The 13,796-nt window shown below is 35.9% G+C and overlaps 1 protein-coding gene across 3 annotated transcripts in view; it reads left to right on the top strand.

The window, feature by feature from the left end:
* The window catches only part of LOC114347035 (227 kDa spindle- and centromere-associated protein-like), a 1,075,867-nt gene that overhangs the window by 827,773 nt on the left and 234,298 nt on the right, over nucleotides 1-13,796 (top strand). For all 3 annotated transcript variants that reach the window (XM_050641832.1, XM_050641834.1, XM_050641833.1), the window contains one exon: nucleotides 12,549-12,683. In XM_050641832.1, coding sequence (XP_050497789.1) covers nucleotides 12,549-12,683 — 135 coding nt within the window. The remainder of the gene's footprint in view (nucleotides 1-12,548; nucleotides 12,684-13,796) is intronic.

A 13,796-nucleotide genomic window follows, 5' to 3' on the forward strand; every position in this document is an offset into this window, starting at 1 on the left:
TGGTCCAGGAGATTTCCAGTTATGAAGCTCTTTGATGACATTTGAGACTTCTTCAGTCGTGAATGGTTCGTAGTTAGCAGTGACGTAATGGTGACAGTTGTGCGTCGTATCTTCTATCCAGCCAGCATTGTTGTTAAAAGCAGCTGGTGTGGAAAGTTGATTACCCCAAAACTCATGAATTTCTTCTTGGCTTGGGTAAGACTTGTCGACACTTTCTACGGTGGAATTGAGTTTTCGATAGAACGCCTTCTCAGAGTTCTCAAAAAGTGCATTGTCACATTTTCGGTTGTTACTAACTTTATACCTTCTTAATCGTCCTGAATAGACGGAGAGTTTTTGTTTTAATGTATCCAGACACTGTTGGGCTGTGTTATTTTCTGGATCGTATCTCGAGTGTCTTGCAGTGCTCTGTATTATTTCTTCAGCTCTCTTAATTACTTTTCTACTTGTTACACCTCTTATATATTCTGTGACTTGACCAATATCCCTACGCAGGAATTCAATTTTTCCGAGAAGTCTTTTTTCCCAGGGTGCAATTCTGTTACCAGTCCTTCCGTTATTAGTACCCCGTCGTGTTCTGATCTTAACGCCCATTACATTGGCAATTGCTGTTGCTGCATAGTAGATTAGCATATGCAGATACTCCAATGTGTGGGCTTCTACGATATAATTGGGTAGGACTTCAGTGTTCACAATTTGTAACAGCGCACCTAGTTTCTTACAAGAGTTTATTCGTGGTAACGGTGGTCTGCTAAGTGGATTTGTTCCATTAAACTCTTGTACGGCACGAGCCATTTCGTTTTCTAGACTATCGCGCAACTCGTTGTTTTCCTGCTGTGTATTGTCAGGTTGAGTTTCTGGTATGGAAATCTCACGAATCTGCTCATCAAGGATTTCATTAGGGACTTGATCTAAAACTAGCTCTTGGTTATTAATCTCCCGTTCGACTTCGCTTTTGATCGTATTGCGTCTAGTCTCTGGGATAAGGTTGTTTCTTATGATTACCCGGTATTGATCTGATACTCTTTGCTCCGATACTTGAATATCTCGGTGCTCCCTGCAAAATTCGGCATACAGCTGTTGTCTGTAGCCTATCGTTTCTTGACCGAGGTTTGTCACCTTATAATAGAAGCGCAAAATGCTTTCGTTAATGGACACAGTCCATTTCATGCGCTGCCTCGGTCGTCCCGCTTGAGTGAGCGCCGGCTGATGTTCCGGCGCAGCACCTTCAGCGAGTGGAGCTCTTGCTGTTGTTTGGCTCGCTTGTGGTTGTTGTTCTTGTTGTTGGGCTGTAGCTGTTTGTGTGACAGGGGCCCGCCTCCTCAACACCCTGCCACCGACGTCCCGCATGCTGTCACGTCCAGCGTCGGCTCCAGACGTGCCCTGGCGATCCTCAGGCAGCGGCCCTAAACATAAACTATTAATCTCCATTCTCATGGGTGTGCATTTTATACCTACTGCCAGGTGTCAGTTTTTGTTCCACGGCAAGTATTCCTGCTACTCTCTGGGTATTGGCGCTACGAATACCCAGAACGCATCCCCCATTCGCAGGGGGCCGCGCCTGATAGAAGAACTGACATAAAACTCCCACAGGCTATGATACCATTATTATTATTGTTATGATTATTGTAATAGTTAGCAGTAACCACGTTTAAGATAGGTCGTGATTATTGAAAACGGATCGAGACCCGTATGAATTTGAGTGAAGTCAACGCGATAAAATAACTTCGATAATATGCTGGTTAAATGATTAAAACGTGTGAAGAGATATCGACTTTATTATCTAAGACACTAAAACTAAACAGCAAAATATAGGATAAGTCCGTATACTTGAACTGTCCAAAAGTTTTGATAAAAACACGCCACGACACTTGACACTTTGAAGAGATTATGATGTACGCTAAGAGATTGTTTCACCCATATGACCTGTCCGTGGGGTTTTGACGCGTATGCTATAACGAACCTTTTTTGTGCGAATGTGTGCCTTTGCCGACTGACTCTATGCGACTCTCCTTTTCGTATGATGATATGTGAATATATTGGTATAAACCTACCACGTTGCCACGTCATAAAAAAAGGCAAAATAAAGGAATTAAGAGGGCATAAACATGGCCCCCGCCTTGGCAAACACTGCCAACAAATACCGCTAAATAAATGTTCAAATGTCTTAACTAACTTAGTCCGAAATAGGCAACGGACACACTTTGGCGAAGGAACGAGTAATAATACCATTGTCTGTCTTTATCTTAAAAACTCTTGCTACACCATCGCTGCCGCGAATCAGTTCAATCACGCGACCTAATTTCCACCTTAATGGAGGCAAATTGTCCTCCTTAATAAGCACTAACGCGTTTTCCGTCACTTCACCATGAGTAGTAGTCCACTTGGTACGCTTCTGTAGTTCGGAGATGTATTCCTTGTTCCAGCGTTCCCATATGTGCTGGGAAAGCTGCTGGATATGTTGAAACTTCGAGAGACGATTAACTGGTATATGACGAAGATCTGGATCTGGATTAGTAGTAAGTAGTCTTCCGATGAGAAAATGTGCAGGAGTCAAGGGGGAGAGATCATTAGGATCACAAGATAAAGGATGAATAGGTCGGAAATTTATTATGGCCTCAATTTGCACAAGCAACGAATAAAATTCCTTGAACGTTAGGTGGGCATTTCCTAAGACTCTATGTAAATGATGCTTAACTGTTCTTACCCCGCTTTCCCACAAGCCGCCAAAATGAGGAGAATACGGAGGTATGAAAGACCACGAAATATTATTCTTTAGCAAGGATTCTCTTATTGCTGGAGTGTGCTGCTCTAAAAACTCTTTCCAAGCTCTCAATTCCGAACTAGCTGCTATGAAATGGGTCCCATTATCGGAAACCATCTTTTGAGGCTTGCCTCTATGCGCAATAAATCTTTTAAAAGCCAACAGAAATGATTCCTTAGATAATTCTGTAACTAATTCTAAATGTATGGCCTTCGTACAGAAACAAATGAACAAACACATATAACTCTTTATTAATCGGCAACCTCGACCCTTTCTATCGCGAATTAAGAAAGGTCCCGCATAATCCACACCGGTCACGATGAACGGTGGACCATCTGCGATGCGCGACGCAGGTAGATTTCCCCATTATTGGCTGAATGGGCTTAGATTTCAAACGAAAACATTTCACACATTTATGCACGGTACGTCGTGCTAAGTTTCTACCCGATATGGGCCAAAAAGTTTCTCTTATTGTAGAGAGTAAAAGTTGAGGACCCGCATGCATTAAGTCCTTATGAAAATGATTAAATATCAAAACCGTAACTACATGATCTGCCCCTAAAATGATTGGGTGCCTTTTATCATACGCAAACTCCGAATGTTTTAAACGACCGCCTACTCTCAGAATGCCCTGACCATCAAGAAATGGAGACAAGTTTATGAGCTTACTGTTTTTCTCCAGAGGCCTTTTCTGGCTCAAAAGACCAATTTCGCTAGAGAACGTTTGTGCCTGGCATATTTTTAAAATTCGAATAAAAGCGGAATTTATTTCTTCTGCCGAAAGGGGATCGGAAGTCTTTTCTTTGCTTTTACAAAAGTGAATAAATCTGAACACATACGCGGCGGTTCGCTTCAATCGCACAATATTGGAAAAGCGCTCAAACGAAAATACTTCACGATTGTGTGTTGCGTCCAGCTTGTTGTATGTTTTTTCGCTCTTCGCTTATTTCAGTAGGCGCAACTTGTAAATTTGGCCATTTATCAGATTCTTGCATGAGCCACTCGGGTCCATGCCACCATAAGTTGCATTCCATTATTTTTTCTGGCTCCACGCCTCTGGACACTAAATCTGCAGGATTATCTGTACCAGGAACATGCCGCCATTGCGCAAATGACGTGGTCTCTTGTATCTCGGCTACGCGATTGCTCACAAATGTCTTCAATAAATTAGCCGGGGTTTTCAACCAGCTAATCACTATTGAGGAGTCTGTCCAGAGGTAGCATGCGTTAAATTGTACATTTAATGACATTTTGACCTTATTGGTCAAACGCGACCAAATTATTGCTCCGCAGAGCTCTAAACGCGGCAAGGTAACGGGTTTTACGGGCGCAACCTTGCTCTTCGCACACAATAAAAATGAATGTGATCTACCTAACGTATCGGTAGATTTTACGTATATGCAAGCGCCGTATGCTCTTTCAGATGAATCACAAAATCCATGCAGTTAACATTGACCTCACGAGAGCATATGACGTGCCGCGGTATTTTTAACTTATTTAAATGCCGTAGTGCGCTCCTGAATTGCAGGTAATTTTTCGCTAAATGCTCGGGTATGGGAGCATCCCAAGAAACACGCTCCAGCCATAACCTTTGCAGCTGCAGCATAATTTTCGCGGTAATTGTACACGCGCCTAACAGACCCAAGGGATCGAAAATTTGAGCTATTTCCGATAATAAAATTCGCTTCGTAACGGTACGACATAGAGACGAATTTATACTATAAAATAAAGTATCCGATTGAGGTGAATATAACAAACCTAAAGTTTTCGCGTTTTCATTTTCGCCGAATTGAATAACCGAGCCCGCTACAGTAGTATTCTGAATATCTCTTAATACTTCCGGTTCATTTGAATAAAATTTACGCAATGTGAATCCTCCTGTCTTGAGGACCTCAAAAAGTTGCTTACAGGTTTCGCGCGCCTTTCGTTTTGAATTAAAACCCGTTAATAGATCGTCTACGTAAAAATCGTTCCTTATAATGTTAGCAAGGTCCGGGTTCTAACCAATACCTGGCGGTATATCTTTTCTATGTCGGCACTCACCACATATAGATGGGTTCGGAACCGCAATAAAATGGAGAGTAACTCATTTTGCAGGGTTGGCCCAGCCATTTGAATATGATTTAATGAGACGCCGCTTGTTGTTGGAGCGCTACAATCGAACACGACGCGCAAACGTGTGGTCAGAGAACTTTCCTTTAGAACTGGATGATGTGGCATAAAATAAAATGTGCCCTTTTCGCTAAAGTCTGTTACCGCTTCCGAAACTTTACACAAACTTTTCATATGACCTAATTCGTTATATTCTTCAATGAATGTGCTATAAAGAGTTCTTAAATCAGCGTCTTTACTTAATTTTCGCTCGAGATTTAAAAAACGGTATTTCGCTTGCCGAAAAGAATCTCCGAGTGAACATATCGGTTCCTTGAACGGTAAGGATACTATGAATTTTCCCGCCGCATCGCGTTTTACGGTATTCGCGAAATGTTTCTCGCACGCAACTTCTTCGCTTGAGAAGGCCGGTTTTTCGCTAAAAACCTCCTCTAGCTCCCAGAACTTACTTAACTGCTCTGTGACTTCCATAGTGTTGGCAAAATTACACTTGGTTGTTCCGTTTCCTGCTGAGTTATTTCGGGTAGAGTACGGCCCTGCTATGATCCAACCAAATGAAGTTTCCTGCATAAATGGTTTATTCTTCCCTAAACTGATTCTATTCGTGCCAAGAATTTGCCAGAACAGATCACTTCCTATTAATAATTCGACCCGTTGTGGTTTATAGAAGTAATCATCCGCTAACTGCAAATGGCTGGGTATTCCTAGATCGCTAATATCTATTTTAACCGCTGGTATGAAGCCTGTAATTTCCGGAATTACGAAACAGTTTAACATTGTACAAAAGCTCATATTGCTACGGGATTGTACTTTTATTGCGCACCTGAAACGAACGGGAGATGACGCGTTGTTTATCCCTAAGACAGATATGTCCACTCTGCTTCGTTTAATTCGAAGCCGATCGCATAAATTCTCCGTGATAAATGAACTCTGCGAGCCGCAGTCTAGTAGCGCTCGCACCGCGTATGAGTTGCCCTGGCCATCGACAATATTGACCAATACTGTGGATAGTATGCTTTGTTCAGGGCTGGCCTTGCTGCTAACAGCAGAAGCTGTCAAATTGGTAGTATTTAGAGTGCCTTGTAGGTCATCTACCGCTTGATTTTCGCTCGCGTTTACTACAGGTTGTCGCATTGAAGGTGTGTTTCGCTCGCTTGACCTATCGGGGTGCAAATACGTGTGATGTTTAGAAGAACACCTCTTGCACGTTGATTGTTTACACCTCCTGTAGTAGTGCCCCCCTTTAAGGCAGTTCGTGCAAAGGTTCATCTTTCGTACTTTATCGAATCTTTCCTTCGATGAAAGCCTTAAAAATTTGCCGCATTGATAGATAGCATGTTCCCCCTTGCACATAGGGCAACATCTCGCACTATCTGTATTGTTTGGAGTGTCTTGCGATGAGTATAGACCGCGCGTATTCTGCGAATTTTTTGTATTCCGCGGATATGCGCCCGCTTGCGAATTATTTCGCGTATTCTGTTTTTCCGCTTGATTTGCCTCAATTGATTCTAAGAGGTCCGCCCTTGATTTTAAAAACGTCTTAAAATCGTCGAAACTAGGTATTTCGTTGCTCGTCTTGCTGTTCTCCCACGCACGTAAAGTATATGTGTCAAATTTGCTCGAAATAATATGAATGAGGAGAACGTCCCAATATTCTGTAGGTAAGCCTAGTTGCTTTAATGCGTATAAATGTTTTGAAAAAATGTCAACTAGTTGCCGCAATCTACCAGAAGACTCTTTATTTATCGGTTCTATATTGAATAACGCATTGACGTGATTGGATATTAATAATCTATTATTATCGTACCTTTCCCTAACTAATTTCCACGCAATCTCGTAATTTTCCGCGGTGAATTCCAAAGTTCGTATGATTTGAGCGGCGCTGCCTTATAGAGAACTTCTTAGATAATGAAAACGCCTAATATTATCTAAGTACTCATTCTTGTTGACTAAGGACTCAAAGATATTAGCATAATCAAGCCAATTGTTCATATTCCCGTTAAAATGTCCTAATTCTATCGGTTTCAGCTCAATACAGTGACCCGCGTATGAATTTTTAGAGCGCTCACTTGCTTTATCGCCCCCATAATCGCGGATGATTTTTCTCGCGATCGCTACTACAGAAGAGTGCTTATTATAAAATTCCTCGCGCTCAAGAAACTCCGTAGCTAACTGATCCGCTTTGACTAAAGTTTCAATTTGATCTTGAATTTCATTAAATTCAACTAAACTCTCAATACCGTTCAACATTTCGACCGTCTGTAACACCTCTAACTCGGAAATGCTGTCACCCTTTTTTATTCTATCATGTAATGGAGAGATGTATTTGCTAAAGATTGTAACCTTGGCTTTCTGAGAACCTCGTATACGAATAAGACCTTCCATATCGCAAATGATTGTTTAACAAATTGCTAAAGTAATCTATTCAAAATAAAAACCCAAAATGATCATTCAATAAAATGATAGTATACCTAATTTATTCAAAATAAATCCGCCAATGATTAATCAATGTAATTTGTTTAAAATAACCCGCAAAAATGATTATTCGACAAAATGACAATATAATTTATTCAAATAAATCCACAAATGATTAATAAATGCAATGCTAAATGTAATTTGTTCAAAATAACCCGCGAAAATGATTATTCGACAAGATGACAATCTAATTTATTCAAATAAATCCGCAAATGATTAATAAATGAAATGCTTGTAACTTATTCAAATTACCCATAAAACGTTCATTCAAATATCTTCGTTGACTATACAAACAAAAACACGCAATAGATGTCATAAATTATGGTAGGTAATAAATCTAAGGATAAAGGAGGTCTCACCAAATCTGCAGGGCTGTCATCAGTTCTCCTCAAAACCACAACACAGATAACGCAAAAGTCTATTTACACGCTTGTCCTTTGAAATGAAGAAATACAATAAACACTTAAAAACATGTGGCTTTGCGTCGCCAGCGCTCTCCTGGTCGCAACGTTGCTTAAGAATTGCAGTCGGCCAGTTCGATATTGTAAAAGGGCCCGTTCGAAAAGTTCTTCTTTCACGTTAAATATTTAATTGGCTTAGAAGGACCATGAAAACGGATCGAGACCCGTATGAATTTGAATGAAGTCAACGCGATAAAATAACTTCGATAAGGTGCTGGTTAAATGATTAAAACGTGTGAAGAGATATCGACTTTATTATCTAAGACACTAAAACTAAACAGCAAAATATAGGATAAGTCCGTATACTTGAACTGTCCAAAAGTTTTGATAAAAACACGCCACGACACTTGACACTTTGAAGAGATTATGATGCACGCTAAGGGATTGTTTCACCCATATGACCTGTCCGTGGGGTTTTGACGCGTATGCTATAACGAACCTTTTTTGTGCGAATGTGTGCCTTTGCCGACTGACTCTATGCGACTCTCCTTTTCGTATGATGATATGTGAATATATTGGTATAAACCTACCACGTTGCCACGTCATAAAAAAAGGCAAAATAAAGGAATTAAGAGGGCATAAACAATTATAAACAAGTTATTATGATTTAGTCATCGATATGGTAAACCAAAAATATATGTATTTGAATAGAAATAAGAGTTTTAATTAATTGGGACCAGAAGGCAGTAACAACACACATATTTGCGACATGGCGTTCCTGTAAATTAGTTGTAGAATCTTCTGAAGATGGGAACTAAAGATTGGAAACACCGACGGCGGAAAATGGAGCAGACCAGGACCCAAGAACCGAACCCAGTGGAAAAAGACACAAGTGATAAAATGTAAGTAAGAAATTTAGTCTATCTTTATTGAAAATGCTTCCTTCGTTTTTATATATACATATTATTATTGAACATTGAATATTAATTTATCTTTGCTGATTTTTGAATAATTTATGAAGTATCGATTTTTTTTTTAAGAATATGAATTTTGAAACATGAAGTGATTTTTGAATTGAATATTTTTATCAAAGTTTATTATATATACGATTCTTGAATTTTTATTGAATTTTGAATTGTTATTGAATTTATTTGAAAAATCTATCCGATTTCGATTTTTTAGTACGGTTATTTTTAAATATTTTATGGAATATCGAATTTTTTCCAAAAAATAATTCTATCGAATTTTGAGATTTAAACTTATTTTGAATATTTTTATCTAACTTTTGCATATGCTATTTTTTATTGACGAATATGTATACTATTATTGAATTTTTATTAGCCAGTTGTTTTTATTATTGATATTTATTGATTATATAGATACATTTTCATCGATTTTGTGTTAAATTTTGTATGATATGAACCTGAATTAATATTTTTTGATTGATAAATGATATTTTTTTAATAAATAATTATTAGTGATGACATACGACAAACATTGCTATAAGCAAGAAATATACTTTTAACGAACCGACCTGATGAGTCGAGATAAGGAATTTGAAGAAGAACTATATAGATTAGAAGAAGAACTAACAATATTATAAGCTAAATATTATGAGGCAACTAGAGACAATAAGAAACCCACTGCTCTTGTCAAATTAGGAAGGTGCTAAGTGAATTATAGAAGCTCGAAAGCTTATTAGAGACCCACTGTGTGTTTTGAAGGGTACCTATTTTATTCATGATTATTCGTGAATAAACAACGGCCTCAAAGCAAGGGATTGAGGTTGTGAAATTTTTAAAAGAATTTGATCTAGCCAACGATGTTATACCCGCTTCTATTAAGGTAGATTGTCGAGGTTTCGTGGTTAGTATTGAGTATCATGATTGTTATATGGAATATGTAGAAGAATTGCAACTTTTCTCTCGAGTAAAGCCACTTTGATTAGTCGAACGTAGGCATTGAGGGATAAGTAAAGGAAGTGATTATTATGATGTTATATTATGAAAGGATATATTGATGATTAAATGAAAAATGATTGTTATATTAAGATGAACTATGTACACTGTAGAAGTGCTATTATATGAAGAAAAATGAAGAAATATAGAGTTGTAGTACCAGACAAGAAGAAGAAGAGAAAAAAAGAGAATTTTTATTAAAATATGTGGGAAAAATGAAAGAAGACACAAAAAAAAATTGCAAGAAAACAAGCAAAATTAAGGAGATACTAATCAAATAACTAGCTAATCATTGAATTATATTTAAGAATTAAGCTTGAATTGTTTTTTTTTGAAATCTCTAAAGTAACGTAAATTATAAATGACTTAAATTTTAAATGTAGATAATGAATTCAGCTTAAATTTTCGCGGAAAATAATGGAAGTGTTTGAATTAAGGATAGACAATATCTTACAGTGTTAGTTACCTTAGTGTTAGTATTAGAAAAAAAAAAGAACCCTAAAAGAAATTTTCTTTAATCTTAATATGATGAGAGACATTTATTAATATTTATTCTAGCAAGAGACATTAATTTTTTTTTATTATTAAGAAGGGACGAATAGTAATTAATCAAAAGACTGAAATAGGAATTAATAAAGTAACTTTAAATTTTTACTAAGAAGGTTAGGTAATATTAAGTTCAGTTAAATTTGGAAATATTATTAGGTAGATTTAAAATATATAATTATTCACTGCTTATATGACGTAAATTAGTGTAGTACACTAAAAAGACTAAAGACTAGATTAAAAATTAGGATAAGTTTTATTCATTGTTTTACGAAAGTGAATTAGTAAACGAAAAAAAATACTACAAGACACGAAGGAATAGTACGTGATTTAGTGACAATTACTTATAAACAATTATTTGTAGTTTTTATAAAATAGCAGTTTAGTATAGGGACAATATGAACTTTTGTTTATAATAGGATTTTTGTTAAGTGTCTTATAGCGGCCGATATAGGACCTTAACTATTAAGTAATATAAGGTCTATCTCCTAAAAGGCGATGATGGACAATCAATCTCATTTTAAAAATATGTAATTTTAACAAAACGGGGAGGTGTGGTATTATAATATCACCCTGTGCAAAAGATGTTTTATTGAAAGTAAATTGTCCGCCCTTGACCAAGGCCGACGCGTGAGGTTGCAAAGTTCATTCTAATATATAAGTAAACGCCCGATGATATGATACCATTATTATTATTGTTATGATTATTGTAATAGTTAGCAGTAACCACGTTTAAGATAGGTCGTGATTATAAACAAGTTATTATGATTTAGTCATCGATATGGTAAACCAAAAATATATGTATTTGAATAGAAATAAGAGTTTTAATTAATTTTGACCAGAAGGCAGTAACAACACGCTTATTTGCGACACGGGGTACTGTGGGATATACCAATTACCAGAAATACAAAGAAGAGAATATACAGGGTGTTTAGTAAAGAATGGGCCATAGCTTAACCTTAGATTCCTGAGGTTAAAATAGGTCGATTTAAGCTAACTTACCGCAATACGAAAGTTGATAATAACTTAAATAAAGGGTGTCAAAGTTAAACTTTTATTTTATTTTTTTTTTAATATTTCCTGACTGGCATGGGATAACAACACGAAATTAGGTAAGTGGTGCTGGTACTATACACCCTACTAAATTATGTTAAACAAACGTTTCTTGCTGCTACCAGAGGCGTACGACGGGGGAACGTGAATGGTTGACCCTTCCCAAATTCTACGCCACTGGCGGAATGTCTATTTTAGAGCAATTTTTGGATTCTCCAATACTTTTTATGTAAATAACTTACTCTTCATTCATAACGATAAAGCCATTCGTTTTTGAGATATTTGAAGCTAAAAACAAAGGAGCATAATACATTAACTGTGCCGTTTAATTTTTAACTTCAAAAATATCGAAAACTAATGACTTTATCGTTACGAATGAAGAGTATATTATTTGTATAGAAAGTATTGGAGAATCTAAAAATTATGCTAAAATAGCAGTTACGTCAGAGGCGTAGAATTTAGAAAGGATCAACCATTATCTTTCCCCTGTCGTACGCCTCTGGTATTAACCAGAAACGATTATTTAACATAATTTAGTAGGGTGTACAGTACCTAGTAACCAAAGATTTCGGATTGGAGCCCAATAGGAAAGAGAAGAAGAGATAGACCCCGAAGATCATGGGGGGATGAAGTGGACGGGGCCATGGAAAGACGAGACCTTAGAGATTGAGAATGGCAGAGTAGAAAGGACTGGAGACGTTGGCTGAAAGAAGGAAGGCGACGACAGCTGTAAAAATCCTTATATAGATAGATAGAGTTGCGTCGAAGTCCGATAATCAACCAAATTAGTAGATGTATTTGTTGGCTTTTCTAATGACTTTCTTGGGTGGGAATCTGTCTTTTTAGTTTACTCCTCCTGGTTTAAAACAAGCATAGTTAAATGAAATGTATAAAGGACTTCCCTCGTCGAGTAAATCGAATTTTTCGACTATTTCGTATCGCTAAGTTCGTGACGATCTGCTCCGTATTTTACTGTAGAGAAAAATAAATATAACGCTAGTATAGAAGCTTCGCCTCAACAAACGATTAATATTATTAAACGATTTGATTGTTAATTAAATAATTTACAGCTAAGTTACGAGACCACATACACAAACTTATTCTAATAGTTCTCAATGCATTCTTGCTTGTTCTAGTACACCATTCATCACTTGAAGTATCCAGGCAAAATAATTAAAATAATTTAGGATTTTTATCTATGGAGTAGGTAATGAAAATCGAATATTATTTATTTTTCAGGGACGCTAAAATAGCGGCATTAGAAAAGACGAGTCAAGAGACTGAGAAAATTATAGCTGAAGCTAGAAATGAAAAAATAAGGCACATGGATGAAGTTCACGCTGCGCAGAAGAAAGTTGCCGATTTGGAATCTAGGTATGATATGTTTAAGATTTCAGGTGTATGAATATAAAGAATATATATATATATATATATATATATATATATATATATATATATATATATTTTCAGAAAATTTTTCCCAGCCCGAAATAGTGGATGTGTGAGTTATTCGTAAGGGGATTTTTCCACATTCTCTATTTCATTTGTTTTGATTTTGTTACGATTGGTCGGTGAACCAACTTTGTATCTTTTGATCACTGAGTGTGTTCAAAGATTGACTTCTTTTTTTTGTTTTATATATATATATATATATACAATATATATATACAATATATATATACAATATATATATATATATATATATATATATATATATATATATATATATATTTGAACTCGACAAAAGTTCAAAGTGTTTCACTTCTAATTAGCCCAAAACACATTGACTGCATTCCCAAAATTATTCATTTTGTATTATTAACAGTCACTACATATTAATAATCATATATATATATATATATATATATATATATATATATAATATATATATATATATATATATATATATATATATATATATCAAGCAGTGATTCTTGAGGATGCAGTCTATTTTGGCCCACAAGACAAAGAAAACTCTTTGACTTACTGTCAAGCTTTCGAATTTATTTTAATTCTTTTTCAAGACATCTGTTGACAAAAATATACAAATATAAAAATTATGTAGGTACTTACAATTTTCTTAATTACTTACTAGTCATGAGATTACATTGAAAAAATTTGAAACTTTACCAAAAGGACAATTATGCACATAGGTATGAAAAATTATTTTTAAAAACTTCAGTTATGTTGTCATGTTTGAAATATGTCATGAAATATGTAAAGTGTATACACTTTATATAGGAGGAAAGTAAAACTAGTAACAACATATTTTTTATTTTTTATTAGATTTTATTAGATTGATCTATGAAAAAAAAATTAATAACATCAAACCCAATTAGTCCAGTCATTTTTTAAAGCATGTATATAAATTTTAATGTTGGATTATATGATAGAAAATCAGATTATGATGTACTAATTTTTTTGTTGATATGCTAATATGTAACAGTAAATGTTACTTAATTTGTCTATATCTGATTTTCTATTTAT

Source organism: Diabrotica virgifera, chromosome 1 (genome assembly GCF_917563875.1).
Source record: "Diabrotica virgifera virgifera chromosome 1, PGI_DIABVI_V3a".
Classification (NCBI taxonomy): domain Eukaryota; kingdom Metazoa; phylum Arthropoda; class Insecta; order Coleoptera; family Chrysomelidae; genus Diabrotica; species Diabrotica virgifera.